Source organism: Chenopodium album, chromosome 4 (assembly GCF_948465745.1).
Source record: "Chenopodium album chromosome 4, dcCheAlbu1.1, whole genome shotgun sequence".
Lineage (NCBI taxonomy): Eukaryota > Viridiplantae > Streptophyta > Magnoliopsida > Caryophyllales > Amaranthaceae > Chenopodium > Chenopodium album.
The window spans coordinates 9,944,864-9,964,444 of NC_137837.1; the positions used below are offsets into that span (position 1 = coordinate 9,944,864).

Genomic DNA, 19,581 nt, shown 5'->3' on the forward strand with positions numbered 1-19,581 from the left:
GAAAATATGTTATAATATCAAAGTATCAAACCTATCAATCTACTCGATATCAAATCACTATACATTACAAACACACTTTACACATTTCTAAACCAAACCAATTCACAAAATCAGATTAACTCTTAACCCAAACTCCAAAAATTCAAATTACAACCCACAAACGCACAATTCAAATCCAAGATCTAGACCGCATTCTAAACAGCCCTACGGACATTGACGTAACACCAAAAACTAAAAAAAAAAACAGACCAGAAACGGAACAAAGAAGAAGAGAACGGCCGGTGGGTACAACGGCCTCCACTAAACAAAACCCAAAACCCCCAAAATTCACAGCCAACTCTTTCTTTCTTTCGTTTTCTTTCCTTTTTCTTTATTTTAATTTCTTCACACCAAACATCCTTCTATACATCACCATCTCACCATTACTCCGCCATTTTTACTTCCCTTTCACTTCTTTCTGTTCTTCATCACTCCCATTTTCTCTCTCCTCTTATTAATCAACACCCCATTTTTCATCAAATTCAACAGCATTAATTGATTGATTGATTGTACTTCTGGAAATTTTGAAAAACAAAAAAAATTCAAATAGTATTGCGTTTTGAGTAATCTTAACGCCATTTTTCACGCATTCCCAATTTTAGTTTTTGCCCATTTCTCCAATTATTGCGATCATTTTCTTGTACGATCTCTTTCTCTCTCTTAATTTTTTTGTTGATTTATTCGTACAATTTTGTTTGCGAATCTGATTCTGTTGTTTGAGTTGATATTCCGAGTCAAATTCTGAGTTCGATCTATTTTTTTTTTCTTTTAAATTTGTCCCCCTTTTTTGTAATTTGAAAATTTTTCGTCGCTTTTCGAATATTCTGGTAATCTCTTTTGGGCGCTTTAATTTATCTCATGATCGTGCTTTTATTGCTCTAAATATTTGCTACTTTAATTTTCTTTAATCAATGCAATTATGCAATTACTGTAGAATAACTTTTAGGGTTTTAATTGGATTTATTATTAATTATTAGTTTCCTTTTTACCCTAAATGATTCGATGCATTTTTTTTTTCGCATTCTTATAAAAATTATGTTGAATTATAATTATGTTATACTAATTTCGTTGATTTTGCAGGAATTTTTGGTGTATATGCTTAGAGAATAGTCATCATAAGAAGAAATTATGGGTTCTCAGTTGGAAATTCAACCTCGTGAGCTTAAATTCATCGGTTAGTCACTAATTTTGCAATTTTAATTGAATGTTATTATTTATTTATTTGGTTTGTTTTCTGATATTTGCAATGATTGAATTTACCTTTTAATTATCGCGATTTTTGCAGTAGTTTGACCACTTTTTTTTAATGGGATGAACTTAAATGATTGCTATTATTGACGTTTAACTTCTTTTTTGCGGACTAGTAGTTGAATTGAACAAACAGATCAAGTGTACGGTTAGCCTCAGCAACAAAACTGACCAATATGTTGCTTTCAAGGTACAATTTGAATGTCCTTCGATTTGTATTTGAATCGAAGTATTATGGATCGTACTGTCGTCCTGTTGCTTGCTTGAACATTTCTGTATTGGTTAAAATCATGATGATATGAAGGAATTGAGTTTTGTGACCTGAGCATGATTGTTGCAGGTTAAGACTACATCGCCGAAGAAATATTGTGTGCGGCCTAATGTTGGTGTCATTCAGCCAAAATCAGTCAATGAATTCATTGGTATGTCGTTATATATATGTCCTTGTTTAGCTATATTTGCATCTCATAAAATTTGACTTCGGTTATCATAGTTTATTACTTTGATGACCATGTACCAAAATTTGAAGTATTAAATTTGTAATTGTGAATTGCATTACTTAAAACAAAAATATGTACCTTTGTAAGGTGATGGACTTCTGTTATTTTCATATCTATGATATGCAGATAGAAATAATGGTTTGAGTTGATAAAAGTTGGTCCATTATATTTAGTAGAGTATTTTTAACTTGCCCGGCAAAGGTTTAGCATATGAAAAATTGAAGATAACAGGAGTTTTGAGGTAGATTTTAGTAACATTTAGAGCCACTTTTTGTAGGAAAGCCCTCAGCAATTACTACTTTTGCCTTGTGGGGTTTGTCAATGTATACACAAATATGGCAGATTTAAGTGATTATAGAATGCGTTTTTTTTTTTATATATATTTTTTATTTTGTTGATAGAGAGTGCAAGAAATGGTATATGTTTTATGTTGGCAAACACAAACGTCAAAATGGTAATTCAAACTGAGGAAGCAGGTGAAAATTATATTCCCAAATGATAAATGAGAGCACTTTGATGTTTGTGTTGCATGATGATATTCTACTTTGGTTAACTTAACACGAGGAACTCTAATGTGGAGCTTTTGTTTTGTGATTATTACCTTGAAGTAGAATTTTTAGTACCATAAAGCATCCTCTGTATCATAGTTCTTGGGCCTTGATATATCCCTTTAGAGAGGATGGTTTAATTTGATTGCTCTGCTGTATACATGGTCACTTTTCTTCTGTTAGCTGATGTTCTGAATTTTTTATTAATTGTTAAATTCTAAGATTTATAGGATGGGAGGTTTACCAATGTGGGTACTTAGTGTGTCTTAGCCCTAAGCCTCTGTTAACCTTGTCATGGTGAACTTGCATCATTCATATCCCGTTGCTTCCCTAAAATATCTCTTTAATATCTTTACTATTGAGATCAAGTGTAGATCTTGTATTGAGGCCTTTAGGAATTGAAACAGTGAAGAATTTTAGGAGTTGTTCTTATATGGGCTAACATAAGTTAGTGTTTTTATCATTTCTAGAAATTTGTTATTACTCCAAAAACATACCATCTGATCTTTAGTAATGATCGACCCATGTAACCTGTTTATTTTCAATAATTTAAGAAGTCAGTTATTGTATATTTGGTGCCAGGGGAATTAAGAGTCTCATTTTTGAGTCTTGAAGCGTACTATGGATGCTAGAAACCTGCAACTGATTTTGGTTGGTTCAGCCTCCTGCTTTTCAAGCTTTAGCTTTTGAGATTTGAGAATAATGACAGAAAAGTAATTAGGATGAGTCAGATAGTGATGTCTACTTAATCAGAAAGCAGAGTCTACTAGTTCAGCCTCTTTTAACACTCCACCTACTTTATTCTTTGCCTTGTCTTTCTCCCTTTTCTTCCTGCTCCATACCACTGTTTGAATATGAATATGGTTAACAATCTTTGATGCAGTTAGAACTCAGTTTCCTTTTTCATAATTTTTTTTGGTGCAGTCATTATGCAAGCTTTGAAAACAGCTCCAGCTGATATGACTTGCAAAGATAAGTTCTTGGTTCAAAGCACAATTGTTCCTGAAGGAACAATGGAGGAGGACATTACGTCTGAAATGGTATGAGTCAGTTGCTGATACTTATAATTTTAAAGTTTGCACGTATGCTTATTTTGGTGGACTTATGGTTACTGCTTATCTTGCAGTTTGTTAAGGATGGTGTGAAGTATATCGAAGAGATGAAAATGAGAGTGAACCTTGTTATCCCAACCCCACCATCTCCAGAGTTATTACCCCTCAACGGAACAGTGAAACAGGTAACAATTTCTGACATTTGAGTTGGCATATGGTTAGGTCTTGAATTCTCTTTTGCAGCCCATTCTGTGCTTTAACACTGAGTTGTTTTCATGTTGGGTTATGTCTACTTCTCTGTTTTTGTTTGAATCGCAACACTTCCATATTTAAGGCCAAACTTCATTTGCTTTGACCTTGCCTTTTTTTTTTCCCCAGGAAATGTTACGAAGTGTGGTCTTGCTGTATATTTTTTAATATTTGTTTGGATGTATCAATTTTTCATTGTATGTTACTAATTTGCAATTTAATATAAACTTTGTCAGAGTTGTGTACTGTAGATTGTAAAAAGACGTGTGTTACAATATAAAAGAAACTCGGGATGCATTTATTTAAAAGTGTTCAAATCTTCTGCTTGCTTCATGCAATGTGTTTCTGGTTACACTGACTTATTATTTTGTATGTTATGCTCCCTGAATACATGATAGCAAGTTTCATTTTACTGAATTCTAAAATATCAAGATGTTTAGCTAGAGTGTGGTGGTGTTTATTCCCCCCTTTTTTTAATGCTGCAGGTTGATGATCATGTTGAGTCTAAAACAGTAAACAAGGAGGATTTGAAGCCAGTGAAGGATACAGTACATTCAGATGTTGCTCGATCTCAGGATGTGAAGTCAGAACCAATTAAGCAGATGAATTATGATCTTAACAAGGTTGTTGACTCAAGTGTGAAGAAAGATGTTGAGCCACAACTCACTAAGGATAGCAAGGAAATAAAACCAGTAACAAGAAACAATGAGGAATCACAAATTATTGAGCCGAGAATCCCAGTGATTGAGGAGGATCAAAGACTATTCAAGGATGTTGAAGAGATGAAATCAAAATTACATGAACTTGAATCGAAATTAAGCAAGGTCAGTTTTTGTATTAGATTTTACTTTATTAACTGTGACGTTATGCTTTTCCTCTTGTCCTCTCCCCTTCTTAGGTGGTTCTTCTCTTTTCATTTTTTTCTTAAGCCTGTTCTTTTACTTTGACTTCCTTTTTATAGTGCTAATTTTTTAGTATTGAAAAGGAAACTCTCACGATTTTGCTGAAACTCTCATGAAATTAGTGGTGCTTTTTGCTAATTGGTAGCCTGGTGTACAGTGTTCTGTATGTTTTGTTTCCTCAATTATTTACTAAGAATAAGATGACATTGGCTGGGATGTGCTTGAAGCTTGGAGTATTGTACATCATTACTACATTATACGTCTTCTCTCTCTATGTTTTTCTTTTCTGATTGACATATTTTGTTAAGCAAGCTTATGGAGAGTGCTATATGTGAAACAGTGGGTAAAATATCATGTGCAAGGAAATGGTTAATGTTAGGGTAATTGCACATAAGAATAAGAAAATTGAAGTTTATGGGTCAATTACATGGTGAATCTCGCCTATAATTTTCTTTTAGCATTTCTCTTCAATCTGAATTCAACATTCCAAATGCAAGACTATTTTGAAGTCAAATTACCATGTATATTTCTGGCAAATAATTATAATGAGTACTCCCCTCTGTTGTAGATGCTTGGATGATTATTCCAAACTAGCCTGGATCTTTTCTCTGTTTTGCTCAACTTGCATATCGTCTGACATAACCTCTTAAACATTGACTGCTGTCCTACGTTATCTGGTCTTTTGTTATATGTTTTGCAAGTAACCAAAAATTTGTCTTGTGGATTTTGCAGGCTGAGGTGACCATTTCAAATCTGACTGAAGAGAGGAGGCTGGTCATTCAGGAAAGGGAGAATCTGAAACAAGAGATGGTACCTTTATTTTTATTCAAATTAAAGAATTTTAAAGTTATAAGCTTTTCAAGGAAAATAGCAATAGCCTCTTTTTTATTGTGAAGTTTAGGCTGAAGACCTCTTTGTAATTGCACAATCTGGCTGCACTCAATTAATTTCTCATATTTAGCCCTAGGCAAGTGTCTACTTCAGGTCATAGCCATTAGGAAGCTTTTTATTGACTTGGAGGATTATTGCACGTGTGCCCTCTTTTTGGCTGTTGCTAAAAATTAGACCATGTTGATCTCATTTTTGGCGTTGGTTTATGGCTAATGCCTTGCCTTTTAAAATTTTCTGCAGTCTTTTCTAAAATCAAGAAAAGTAGAAAGAAGAGTGCAGGATGGATTTCCGCTTATGTTTGTCTGCATGGTAGCACTCATCAGTCTTATCGCCGGGTATGGCTTTCATCTCTGAGAACCACCAGTGTTTGAGGCCTAAGCATGAACCACATCCTTAAGCCTCTTCCGCTCTTCAAATACAAAGCATAGTTGAGGCTCTCTTTGTCAGCCTAGTTTGCAGAAACAGGGTAATGTGAGAATGTAGTTGTGGCAGCCATGAGGTATTGTGTATATGTTAGAATTTCAGTCGATATTATTTGTACATGACCATACCCCCCCCCCCCCCCCCTCCTTCCCTCCCCCTCTTTCTCCCTTTTGCTCTCTTATTTTACTCTTGAGATGATGAGAATAAATCAGTAGTGTTGCTCTGTATGTGTGGATATTTTATATACTCGTAGATGTATGTTTTGCCCTCTAGTAAAAATACAAGGGTTGAATATTTCCCCTGTTGCGATACTGAAGTGGACTGCAATGTAATTGATTTTCCTTTCATTCTGGCAATTTAGCTAAGTTAAAATGTTTTGAAACAGCTTATTCCTCGAATGTTAAGTCCATTTTGATTGTATTTTGATTCAGTATAAGATGGTTTTGAAACAGTATTTTTTTTTTTTTTGTTTTTTTTTTTTTTTTTTGTTTGTTTTTGGATTTTTAATACCTTTCCACTTTGTATTTTGTTTCACTGGTACTCGGTAACTTCAGATTATTTTGGCCGTCTCCCATGCACCATGCGGCTCAAATTGTTGGAACGAGGAGAAAATTTTAAAAGTGGGGTGTAATAAGTTGGATGAATTGGGTTGTACTTTGCCAACTCCATTTTCAGTCTAAAACTATTTGAACTCTGACTAATCCGATCTGAAGAAATTTATTTAGTTCAACCATCCCCACACCGTCAAAAATCCCATCTTCGACTCGATCCTGGCCCCTTGCCCGTCTCGATTTCGGCCTCACTCCCCTCCCCCAACCCCGATTTTGGCCTTCCTCACCTTCCCTTGCCCCAATTTCAGCCTCCCAGACCACCCACAATAGCGATGACGGCAACAAAACCTCTGATATCACGGTTGCTGCTCCGATCTCACGGTGGCTTGGGCTGGAGAGCCTGTTCTATACAGCCATACACCCGGGTAATTTGCTTATTAAATTTTGCTCATTTAATAAATGAGCAGATTTCTTTTAGCAAAATTTATTGAGTAAATAATCCAGGTGTACGGTACATCCGGGTGTATATACTCCGTAACAAATTCTCCGGGGGAGGGAGTGGTTGGGTACTGTTGGTTTTTTTTTTTTTTTTTTTTTTAGTTTAAAATTTTAGACAAATTGTATGGTGACACATGTACTTCAAACCCTTTTTTTTTTTTTTGTATATTTTTTACCTATTAGTAACCTGTCACTTGGGACCATTAGGAGCGGATTTGGTATAAAGATCAGATTATTGAAAAAATAATCGATAGGTGGGGTTATTTTGGACGGATGAGGTAAAGGTCGGGTTATTTTAAGCAATTTTTCCTATCTTTATTGACATTTTATAAACTTTTAATGAATTTTTTTTTCATAGTTAAATTTGCTATATAGTCCAAAGATTTAACATAAATGTAGATAACTCTATATTCCAAAGATTAACGACTTTGGAATGGACTTCATAGTTTTCTGAGTTCTCAATTCACTTGCTATCTTGAATGCTTTAGTCTGTAGCTTGGAATTAGAACCAACATCAAATGGCAAGCATGTCATGGAGCATATTGATCAAATTGGCTTTATAAACAAACAAGACGTTAATGATGTGTATTTGACTATTTGGACAATTAAATTTCCCTGTATTTTAGAATTAGTGAATCTCTTTGAATTTTATACTTTGTATAATTTACGAGTATTTATATTAACTTAACCATATACTTTTACTAATATATAGATATAGTAGTTATGTGTCTCTTTGGAGACATCTGATAATTTTTGTTATGTAAAATGTTAAGGATATTAATCACAATGCAAATTTTTATATCATCAACTTTTTATAATTTTAATTAATAAATAAATAACTACAGACATTGATCTCACTCCTCTCTGTTCTCTCTAGAACCCTAGCCTCCGTTGTTGAATTTTGGAGGGGATTTCATCGATTTTTACCATTGGAAAGCCCCAATTGTTGTTTTTGTTTGCCTTTTCTCTTGTTTTAGGGTTATAATAACTCTTTCTTTTCTAGGAGGAACATTTCTCCCTTGAAAGACAGGGTTTTTCTTCTTTTTTAGGACGATTTGGCTCCTTCAAAAATCGGGTTTTTCTTCTCTCTTTTAAGGAAAGATTTGCTTTTTTATTTCATGGATTGCTATAGAGTTGTTTCATAGGTAAAATTTTGTGCGGGATCAAAAAAGATGTTAATATTTCGATTACAATCTAACGAATCATGAAGAATGTATGATTTGCAACAACAATCGTAGCTTTGCTTACGGAGTGTTTATATTTGATTCAACTATAATGTATTTATTAGATCTAAGGGCCTGTTCATATTTACTGAACTGAGCTGAACTGAACTGAACTGATTGGAGCTGAACTGAACTGAACTAAACTAAGCTGAAATGAAAATTTTATGAGAGAGGGAAATTAAGAGCTGAACTGAACTGAACTGAACTGATTGGAGTTGAACTGAACTGAACTGAACTGAACTGATTGGAGCTGAACTGAACTGAACTGATTGGAGCTGAACTGAACTGAACTGAAAATAAGTAAATATGAACAGGCCGTAAATCTCTTTATAGATGTTGTATGACTTTTATTTATGAATTAATTTTATTTCCAAAAAAAAAAAAAACACTAAATATATTGATGATTAAATTTTTAAATTTTAAATAATTCATTTAACTATTTAGACTTTTTACATTATTATACACTTTGACTATAATTTTTTTTATAACAATATAAACTTTTTTTAATACAAAGTATATAATTGTATATAATTGATAATTACGATATCCAAAAGTTGTACTGATAAAAATGCAACAAGGATTTCAATGGAGAGGGTAACAATAACAAAATTATTTCACAAATTAACAGAGAAATGAAATTTCTCTAATTATTTATGTTTGAAGTCTAAAATGGACAGATAATCAATGTATGCTCTGATGCTCTCACACCATGTGTACGAGTCAATTCTGGAGTGCATTTAGTTTTAAAAGCTCCAAATTACAAATTTTGTTTAACAAATGGAAAAACAATAAATAAATCAACAAGATTGTCTAGTCAATAATTCCGTAAATAATTCAACAAATATAACCCGCTTATAATGAAAAATTATTGATTAATTTACAATTTTGCCATTTTTTTATTAGGAGATAAATTTATATCTTCCCCAGTTAGTAGAAGAAATGGCAAACTTATGGTTTCATTCATAAGAATATAGGTAGACAATGATCAATACAAACATAAACAAACCTCCAACATTGTTTCTGCTCTGTTCTAAGGGAAGTTTATTCTACAATAAAGGAAAAAAAAAAACCCAAACTTCTGCTTGCAAAAGCGGTTTCGAAGGAAAAAGAAAATCCTAACTGAATATAGGACTACAAAACATTGGAGTATTCTAGCTACAGCCAGATTAAAGAATACATCAACAAATCGCCATACTGTTTGAATATATTGATAATTTAAGCTGCAGATTGATTGTAACTTACTATCTATTAACAGAATTATTGTACAACTCTTCAAACAGGAACGCCCACGAGACCAGACACCAGACTTCGTTGGTATGGGGCATTTTCCGACCTCCCAAATTGCCAGTAGGTTAAAGCCTCAATTTACTTTCCTATGTTCTGTCTGCCAAATTGTGAGTGCTTTGTTCAGTAGGTGAACCAGGGACAAAGGGTACAAAACCTCGGCCACCAAACACAGGCCGCATGAAAGAGTCATCGAATTTGCGCCAATAGTGATGGACTGTGTGAGTAGGTGCATTTAGAAGCATGCGGAGGCTACTAGGTCGAACTATAGTAGGCTCAGTGCCATTGTCATGGTTCCCCACATCAACTTCGTAATCTTGATGGCCCTCAAGGAGTGGCGAGTATGCTTTTGGACTTCCTAGATCAGACACTGTGCTGCAACTAGTAAAGTGTTTCGGTTGAGGCAGCAAAAACATAATGAGAGGCTTTGTCAGCAGCCCAAACACCTGCAGGATTGACAAAGATCAAGCAAGGATATCAAAACCAAACCTCTGTTCTTTCCCAAGCTTGTTTAGTATTGCATGAATTCTTTTACATCTCTTTGTTTATTGAAAGTCCAAATATTATACTACAAATCTACAAGTAAACTGTACAGCTAGCTCAATACAAAGACATCAATTGAGGAAATACCTAGCTGAAATCTTTTTCAAGGGAATAGTAATCAACCTGTACATCCTTTTTATGATAGATATAACAATGTCAATGGTCGCCTATTGCCAATTTCAAGAATGTACTTAACTCTACTGACTTGCATTTTTACTGACAACCACCTCCCAAAATGATAACAAGTGGTAAACTAGTATTGAATAGAAATCATAACATACATGAATGTGCATTATCATGTTTGGTTCATCAAGTTGGAATGGATTGGTATGGAATGTCATACTAGAGGGGTATGGATTCTAATACCCATTACTAGTCCAATGTTGATTGGTTTTATTGTTGGAATGGATTCTAACCTTCATTAATAGAATGGAATGTGAATCTTGGGGGGAGGGGTGGGTATGGGATTCCATGGGTATGAGATTCCATTACTAAAATCCTCAACCAAACAAAAAACTGGATGGAATGATTCTAACTCCATTCCAAATGATCCAACCAAACGACCCCCTTAGACTAGGTAATACCATGCAAATCCAAAGTTATTACTTTTACTTCATTTATTAAAAGGCCAATGCTTGAAAATTGGACCTTCAACCAGGCAACCAAACGGATGTCCAGTGCAATGCATAATGATTACAACTTCACCAAAAACCACTTTCGGTGTACACTGGAGTAAAAGTATGTTGAGATAACTAATTATTTAGATCTCAAGATATTGAGTGATGAAAGTGAAAACAGCAAGAATCCAAGAAATGATGTCGATAATACATTTTTAAGAAGAAAGCCAGGCTGCTGGCAGCATAATTACTTACCATTGTACTGAATAGGACAACAGTTATAGTGCTTGTGATCATGATTGCATTCCCCCTCAGTTGTGTGTGCCCTGACCTCGTAAACTGCAAAAACCATTTAATAAACCAAGGATTTAACTGGTAAACTGTAAACTGTAAAAGATGATGATCATGACATGCATAATTAATTTAGAAAGCTTGAGCACTATGAGATGGTTGTAAACCTATAGATAAGTGATCATCAGAAATGAATCAGTGACATACCTGATTATAAGCAAGTGCCATGGAAACAGCACCTCTCATAAGACCAGCCCACCATATGACTACCTATATTTAGAAATATTGACCAACATATAAGCTGATTAAGAAGCAGGAATATATACCTTTGAAATTTTTTCAAGTAAATGGGAAATTTGATTACCTGCTGGTTGAGGGAAACCTTTTCACTATGCGATTTCTTGGCAAAGTTCATTAACCATGATAAGGGGAAAACAAAAGCTGCTCGTCCAACCATGATCAGACCAAGCAATATGGAACTCACAGCAACAGAAGTGCCAGGACTGCAGCGCACATCAAGAGTCAAAAGAAATAAAGTAGTAGAGTGAAATTTTCGAAGTGGAAACTTAAACAGAACATGCCCAGAAGATGGTATTTAAGTCAATAAAATATCAACAAAATTCTTCAAGAGATAATAATACCTATCACTCACAAATCTCCACTTCTCAATGTCCAATGCATCCATACCAACATATAGAAAGAGGAAAACCTCAGCAACAAAAGACAGTGTTGCAAAAGCATGCCTGTTGTAGAGAAGTGAGAAAATCACAGATTAGAGCAACCATAAAATCTTAGAGTTTACAGCAATTTAAAAGATAAGTAGTAGTACTTGGTGGTTACTCTTGAGCTCTCCGTCACATTGTGCCATGTATAATGGGACATGACAATTCCACAGAAGAACACTGTAAGAATTCCACTTAAATAGAAAAGCTGCAAGAAATAAAAATTATTAGCTCCTGACAAAACTCATACATAATTAACAAAACAAGTACTGGTCTAGTCCCACAAAACAAGACCTGTATAAAAGAAGATTGTCTTCTCAGAGAAGTTAACAAAAGATGGGGGAATTCAGAATGAAAAACTTCAATCAAAAAAATTATGGAAGCTTACTTCAGCAAGCATGTAAGATAGATAAGCCATAAGCATCATTAATGCAACCTCGCGATCAGTGGAGTGCCTGCAATATTGCAACTATTAGTAAGATACCATCTTTACTGATAAGCACATTCTTAATACTCTTGAAGAGGTGGATCGGAGTTCCGAATATAATACAGATGACAGATTAATGCTATTGCACTACAAAGAGCACAAAGCAATAACATAGGAGAATAATAGTTATTGTTAACTAGTGCAAAAACTAGAGAAAGCTTTCGATTTCCTTCTATAAACGAATTACACATCACAAAACATCCTAGGATATAACATATAAAGACAATTACCCCCCCCCCCCCCCCAAAAAAAAGTTCAAGATAACAAGTATGTGCCAATTCAGGACCAGAAAACAAGGATGCTGTTAGTTTTGTTTGGAAGGATATTGTTCAAAATAAGAAGAAAAAAATGTCCATATCAAGTATATTAGGTAATCCCAGGCTGACAGGACTGAGGACCGCCCCATAAGTGTCATCTGCATGTGAGCTTCTCTAGCCAGGGATCATTTTTTGCTTCCATAATGTTTGCACTATCAAAAATATGGAGCAACTGCCAACTATTTATACCTGGCTATTATTTTGAGAAAGTAACAGATAGCTGATGATTGGAAAATGGCATACCATAAAAGCAAAAGGTGGAAGAAACACAAAGAAACTGAGTGGAATGCATGGCTCGGAGCTCCAGCAGTCCAGCACAATCATAAATGGCAGCTATGAAATAAAATCTGTATAGAAATCCCTAATGCAAAGATGAAATGTAGAATGGGTTTTCTTGTTTTTTCTAATCTTGTTTTAATTCTTCCCTTTTTAGAATGTATTGAAGAATAATAAAGAACAAAATAAATAGATTGCATACTCTTTTTTTTTTTTTTTTTTTAATTAAAAGATATTCTGATGATCCATGCCAATGCACCTAATCATCGGACATTCTCACAACTTGCATATATTTCTAGCCAAAAACCCTACCTAATTCATACAAGAATACACAATAGACACCACTTTGATCAGAAGCAACCATTTAAAATGACTGAATGCCGAAATCCAGGTACCTACAACACTACAAGAATCAAACTATAGAGCAGATATCTCTTTAGCCATCTTTGACAGTACAACATTACACATATGAGTTTTTGTTTGATGACTTTAGATAAATGTGTAATTAAGCATACATATCTGCATGAAATCATGTAGATTGCTGATAAATGTTCAGAAATCACAAATAAAACTTCAAGAGACAAGAATGTGAATTGCAAATTCAAGCATAGTTTTCATCAATGAAATTTCAATAAGGTCTGGCAGACAGTAAAAATTACATGAGGTCCATTGTCCTCTGCACATTAAGATAGACTTTTGTATGCTGGATAAAGTTAATGTCCTTAGTTATCCAGGATTCAGACGGGTGATGAGAGTTTTAGCTTAGCATAAGTGAGCTTAATAATCTCCATAGGAAGTAGCAGACTTCATGGGAAATGAACATTTAATTTATATGCATACACGTATTTAAAATTGTATGATCGTGGACATTAATTATAAACTGGAAAATGTCCATATATATTTCACTACACAAGGCAAAGAACCAATAAAATAAAATGAGTAGAAGAAAATTGCAAACATCCAAGTAAAAAAAAACACACCTTCCAAAGTACAACTTTTTGATAATGTAAGCACTGAGCAAGCCAGTCTGCAAATAGAACAGAGAATTATTATTCCATAACAAATCAAACCACGCATTACAAAAAATGAAGAAGCAAGAACGGGAAAAAAAAGGAGATGGGCATAGCCTTACAAATGCTCCAAGTATAGTGCTTGCGATAAATAAATATAAGAAGTTGCCCATAAATTGTAAGGCAATTCTGTGATCAATTGTTGTGAGGTCAAAGCTCTGAATCGCATTGAAAAGCACCACTGATGTGGCATCATTAACAACACCCTCACCAAACACCAAACTGTAGAGCAGAGGGGTCTCATCCTGATTGAGCACCTGTTCCATAAAAGGCATCTTTTAAGTTCTGCACTAATAGAGTAAAAGGTCTTTGCTTTCAGATTTTTACATGGGTTAGAAATGGACTTACCTGCAATGTGCAAACAGAATCTGTGGCAGCGAATATTGCACCGATAGCTGAAAGTAAAGGAGAACATTAAAGCTCAAAACAAAGAGAGTAACATGTGCTGTGAAACAGCATGATGCAAAGAAAATAAATACCAAGATAGTCTGCTAAGTCCAGAGAACCAATATCCAATTTCTTAAAAATTGACAACGCTCCTGCATCAAAATTTAATAAATAAATAAGTAAACAAAATAGCAATTCCTTCAGAAACTTATAATTTGCCAATAAATGAGACTCATATAATTTTTTGCAGGAATTTATCACCCACCATAAGCTCATTGGTCAAATCATAAATTCTAATTTTTTTATTTTTTTTTCCTGATTTTCTTCTATTCATCCCTTCATTGGTACACAAACTAAGAACGAAGATGATATTTGATACCTAGTTTTCTTAGATAAATCTGGAAGTGTACCAAGTTCCAATTTTCCCGCTTCTGGTCAAGGCTTGAGGGGGATATTCAAAGTAGGTAACACTTAAATATAAGTATTAAATAAGTCTTTAAGGCTTTAAGCAATGTCCCATCAAGTCAAAAAGATTCTGAAGATCCAACAAGAATTATGGAAAAAATGTATGTAGCACATCAAAATAGTAATGTGCCATCATTACTCACATATAGTGACGGATAAAAAAGCAACTCTATCTTCTAGTTAGCGATTACGAGCAGAGAAGATGGTTTGAATTGTCAATGAATGCAAGAAGGGTCAAGGCACTGATAGCAGCACAAGATAACCAACAGGTGTACTTAAAGCTATGAAAAGAAAGTTCGTTCAAAAAGTGTCCTTTTTCCCTCTGTCTTGCCCTGTGGGAGGGGCTTAGTAGTTATAAAAGGAAGTTTCATTTCACCTAATAAAAACTTGTATTACAGAGATCAGGTGAAGGAAACTAAAAAGCCAGTAACATAATAAGGAAACAAAAATAAAGATATACAAACATCAATGGGCAGAAATACAGCCTTCTAGGAAGGATCCCTATGGGCCCCTCGTCATGTGCTGAAATTACACACAACAAAAATGCAGCCTACACCAAAGACCGAATCCAAGAAAGCACCAAGGTGAAAGAACCTGGGGAAAACAGTTCAACAGCAAAAGTAGTAACATATACCAATTACTGGTCCATCCCCTCTCTGATATTTCATCAAATTCTTTCTCGCCAAATGAAAGTCAATAGAACGGTACAATCACCAACAATCAGTATGAATTCCATTAAGATACAACCTAAGTATGTCCAAAAATATGCCACCTCCCCCCTAAGCTATCATAGAGGATGTTTCCAAAATAACCAAAAAAAAAAAAAAAGTAAAAACACTAGTAGTGGAAACAATGGGATAATATATTAGCAGACTTAGTAAAATCTCACAAGTAGATTGTGAGAGCATTATAAAGGTTTATCATGCATGAAATGTCATGAGGTGACAAAAGAAGAGGATTAAGGTATTCTGTGGGGTAACTGATTAGCATGATAATCTACATATTCTTACAAAAGGGAGGGAAGTCACAATTATCTTTCATGGGACCAGCTTTAGGATAGATATACGTATTTATTTAGCTTCTTGGTAAGCTAGACCAACTTCAATTTCAAAGAATCTGGGGAGTTGGGTTTCCTTTTTGTCTGTTTGTTTTCAACTAAAGACATCTTGTCCTCTTGCTTTGTACAGTCATTTAGATTCTACTTCTTCCTTATAGAAAAATGAGTTAAGGCAATACTAGGCTACTAGCCTTGAGGATTGGTGTCACACTTATAGCAGTAGGAAGTCAACACCACCCAAAAAAAAAATTGACTTCGTGAATTTTGGCACACTACTAATCCCCATCAAAGACCACATCTACTGTAGTACAGTTTCAAAAGAAGCAAACAAGAGCGTAGCATAAGAGAAAACATAGTTGTTTATATTACCAAAAGATATGATGGTGAATGATACCAATGTACCAACAGCTCCAAACAATATGATAGTAATGAAGTTGCGGAAGAACTGCTTTTTCTTCACCTGAAAGCTGGATAAGACAATTGAAGCTAAGAATATCAGTATCCAGACATGAATCCTAACTCTTTGTCGAAAAAATAATAAAGAAACAAGTGAGAGCAAACAGGTTTTTAAAGGGTTATTGAAAGAAATCTAACATACCCTGCATTAAATATAATCGGTGGAAGAAGGTATATGAAGAAAAGATCTTCACTGAAAACCAAAAGATGCGAACTCTTCCCTCCACTAATCAGCAGAATCACAACCCCAGTAGCCAAACCCTGCCAGTAAGAATCAAACCACGTTGTAGAAATAAGATCGTCAACCAGCACTCCACAAGATAAACCTTGATAATTTAAAGCATAATCAACCCAATCTAATAAATGTATTGGAATCTTACTATAAGTAGAGCAGTGATGGACTCGTTCATCCAGCGATTCTCCTCTAGAAGATGACCAATTACGATGCAACCACAGAGCAGTGCCACAAACATATTCATCGAGACCACAGAAGCATGATCAGAAGTGGCAAGAGCGTCCATCTTGCCAGACAACAGAGAGCTTAACTGCGACCACATTGTTTAGCTACTTTGTTCACCCACAATAATTTATACTTTATACAAGTATATGAATATACGCAAGTTTTATGTACGGCGAATCTTCAGTAGCTTCTGAAATACAGCTTTATGAAGCTTAATGATCTTTGCAAATACTAAGTCTCCTCGCTGTCCATATAATGACCCTCAAAGCTCATACACCATCAAAGTTCTGCATATCACACATTCAACAATCAACATGAGCAAAAAAATCAGTTAGTCCTACGAAACAATCAACAACAATTTACAGCTTCGTTCCATAAGCTTAAATGATTAAATCTCAGAAACCTAAAGCTCAAAATTTAATTATTGGTGTACATAGCGCCGCAAAGGGCAGTGACGTAGACGGGATTCGATCCCAATTCTATGCCATCCTTAAGAGTACAACCTAAACTAGTCAGCATCATTAAAGCTTTGCCAACATAACTACAGGCTTACAGCTGAATATACAATTAGCCCAATTTGATGATATTATAATTTAGTACTCCCTTTTTTATACGCTTTAATTACAGATACCCAGATGCATGATTAGCATGAATTACCATAAAATCACATTTAATAATTCACAAAACTTAAAAAGACAAAACCCCAGTTTTACTAACTTTGAGAACAATAATTTAGCCATTATCATCAATATAAGATTATAAGCTTAAACCTTAAAAACCCAGATGCTTATATCAGCAACCGATGATTCCAATCACAAAAATTGAGTACAAAAACAAAACCAAAAAAATTAATCGATTAAGATCAAACATGCACTGTGACACCACTTGATTATGCACTATTATTACAAAATAACATCTTAATTATTACATTAAAATTATAATAGTACGGCGATCTCCGAAAATATTTCAATGCCAATCAAATTATAAACATTAAATAACAATTATAATGGCATTAAATAAAAGAAATTTCATCATCATAATTTACCAGATTAACAAAAAAAAACGTACCAATGCATTTCCAAGTGTATGGGAAGTTAAAAAAACAGCAATAATTCAGGAACAAAACAGAAAAATCTGTTCTTTTTTTAATCAAACTGATTTCCAAGAAAACCCCAATAATTCCCAGAAATTGTGAATTTTCAGGACAAATGAAAACAAAGAAACAGAACAACAAAACGAAAATTCAGGTGGGTAAGAAAGAGATAAAAGGGGGTAAGAAAAGAGAAAACTCTGGAAGAAATGAGAGAAAATTCAGGGGGAAAAAATGAAATAAAATTGGAAGATAATTTTTTGTTTTTATTTTGTTAAATAATTGGAAAAATAAAAATGAAGCTTTTATTGAAAGTAAATATGAAGAAATAATGCCAAATACGAAATGACAAGTGCCAAAAGAATAAGGAAGAGAAAGAGGCGTGTAATACGGGGTTGTATATGAAATTGATGATATCCACGGAGCATCTACATAAAAATCCTAAGCTAAGTTAAAGTTTATAAAAGCCAATTTTTATGGTTTTTTTGTGGGTGTATCACTCGTGATTCTCTCTTCTTCTATTTTCATTTTATTTAACAATTAATCTCAATCAATGGATCTTGATCTAGTTTTGCTAGATTGATACTAGTGTTAGAGTGTAAGGTGTCTTTGATCTGTTGAGTATGTATCGATTTATGATGTGATGGTGATTCGTGTTAGAATTATACCGTCGGTTTAGTTATTGAATGCTCTTATGGTCTGGTATAGCTGTATAGGTATAGAATAATGTTTGTATTTAAACCTGATTTGCTTTGTTGGATTGTATGTGTGTGGTGGTTAAGTAGATATCGCTATGTACTTATCTAGCTTGATTAGGAGGGGAGGGGGAGGAGTTGAAGTTAATGTTCATTGATAATGGGGCAAATATGAATGATTATTTGTACTAATTATAAGTATAAAGTTTATGTCCGTTATAAATAATTGATGACAACTAATCAAAATCAATATGAAATCTATGGCCCTGTTTGGTTTGATGTAAAATGTTTTCATGGAAAATGAATTTTCTATTTTTTTTTTTCCATTTTCCTTTGTTTGGTTTGTTAAGGAGTGGAAAACAATTTTTCAAGGGTGGAAAATTTCATCCTTAATGATGGAAAACATTTTCCTTCCAAAAACAAGGGAAGCCATATTTTCCTCTCTCCTCCTTACCTCTTTTTTTACTTCCCTCTCATTCATCCTTACATTTCCACTCTTATTTTTTTTATTTTTCTTGGACTTTTCTTGTATGCAACCAAACAAAGGAAAACTAATTTTCAATTGTGTTTTTTCTTGAAAATATGTTTTCCATGAAAACTAATTTTTCATTGAAAATGTTTTACATCAAACCAAACGGGGCCTATAAGCGCTACGAGCTTTCCAAAATGAAAGTTCTCTTTAGAAGATACATTCTGTGTATCATCTCTTGTACTATTTGAGCATTAGATTGTGGATTCCTCCTTTTAATAAATATATATTAGGAAAAGTCAGTTTCAAAACACTACTTAAACTTTTGTAAACACGTGCTATCATTATTGAAACTTAATTAGCTTCTTTGATATAGGTCATTACATATCGACATCTCTCATAATACATTATAAGCTACAGTGAAATAACAATCTATTTTTTTCATCATTTATTAACAACATTTCTCCATCATAGAAATTTTAGCTCTTATCATAACTAGAAGAGCTTATAAGTCTTACTTTGTAATCTCAATCTAATTATTTTACGAGCTCAAGACACCATATTATATTATTATCATCTCTTATTTAGAAGAACAAATACAAATCAAGAATTCTACGTACACGAGATTTTATAAAATAGACCTCGTGTGACTTATGACAACAATTATGTCTTGATAGTTGAATACAGGAACACGATATTAAGTGGGTACACTCAACCAGGGGTGAAGCCAGGAATAAAAATCTAAGGGGGCCAAGAAACGATAAAGTTAAC

At 34.0% G+C, this 19,581-nt stretch overlaps 2 protein-coding genes across 3 annotated transcripts; one reads left to right on the forward strand and one right to left on the reverse strand.

Annotated features, from left to right (window-relative positions):
- Positions 1–231: 231 nt before the first annotated feature.
- Positions 232–6,296, forward strand: LOC145628866 (vesicle-associated protein 2-2-like). 2 transcript variants are annotated; one of them, XM_081681290.1, is made up of 9 exons: positions 232–679; positions 1,120–1,213; positions 1,404–1,477; positions 1,628–1,709; positions 3,260–3,375; positions 3,462–3,572; positions 4,122–4,460; positions 5,271–5,348; positions 5,670–6,296. In XM_081681290.1, exons 2-9 carry the CDS (start codon positions 1,168–1,170, stop codon positions 5,781–5,783), a joined length of 960 nt encoding a protein of 319 aa, XP_081537416.1. In that variant the 5' UTR covers positions 232–679; positions 1,120–1,167; the 3' UTR covers positions 5,784–6,296. The 2 variants fall into 2 exon arrangements, with proteins under 2 accessions (XP_081537416.1, XP_081537417.1); XM_081681291.1 differs by having other exon boundaries at positions 234–679; positions 1,407–1,477.
- Positions 6,297–9,064: 2,768 nt separating this feature from the next.
- Positions 9,065–18,066, reverse strand: LOC145628865 (sodium/hydrogen exchanger 2-like). The gene is made up of 15 exons (XM_081681289.1): positions 17,625–18,066; positions 16,477–16,843; positions 16,239–16,357; positions 16,010–16,107; positions 14,211–14,270; positions 14,080–14,126; positions 13,794–13,988; positions 13,642–13,688; positions 11,970–12,036; positions 11,689–11,789; positions 11,501–11,602; positions 11,224–11,362; positions 11,067–11,129; positions 10,824–10,907; positions 9,065–9,854 (listed from the first exon to the last, which is right to left on the reverse strand). The coding sequence occupies exons 2-15, from the start codon at positions 16,651–16,653 to the stop codon at positions 9,498–9,500; spliced, it is 1,656 nt and encodes a 551-aa protein (XP_081537415.1). The 5' UTR covers positions 16,654–16,843; positions 17,625–18,066; the 3' UTR covers positions 9,065–9,497.
- Between the last annotated feature and the right edge of the window lie 1,515 nt (positions 18,067–19,581).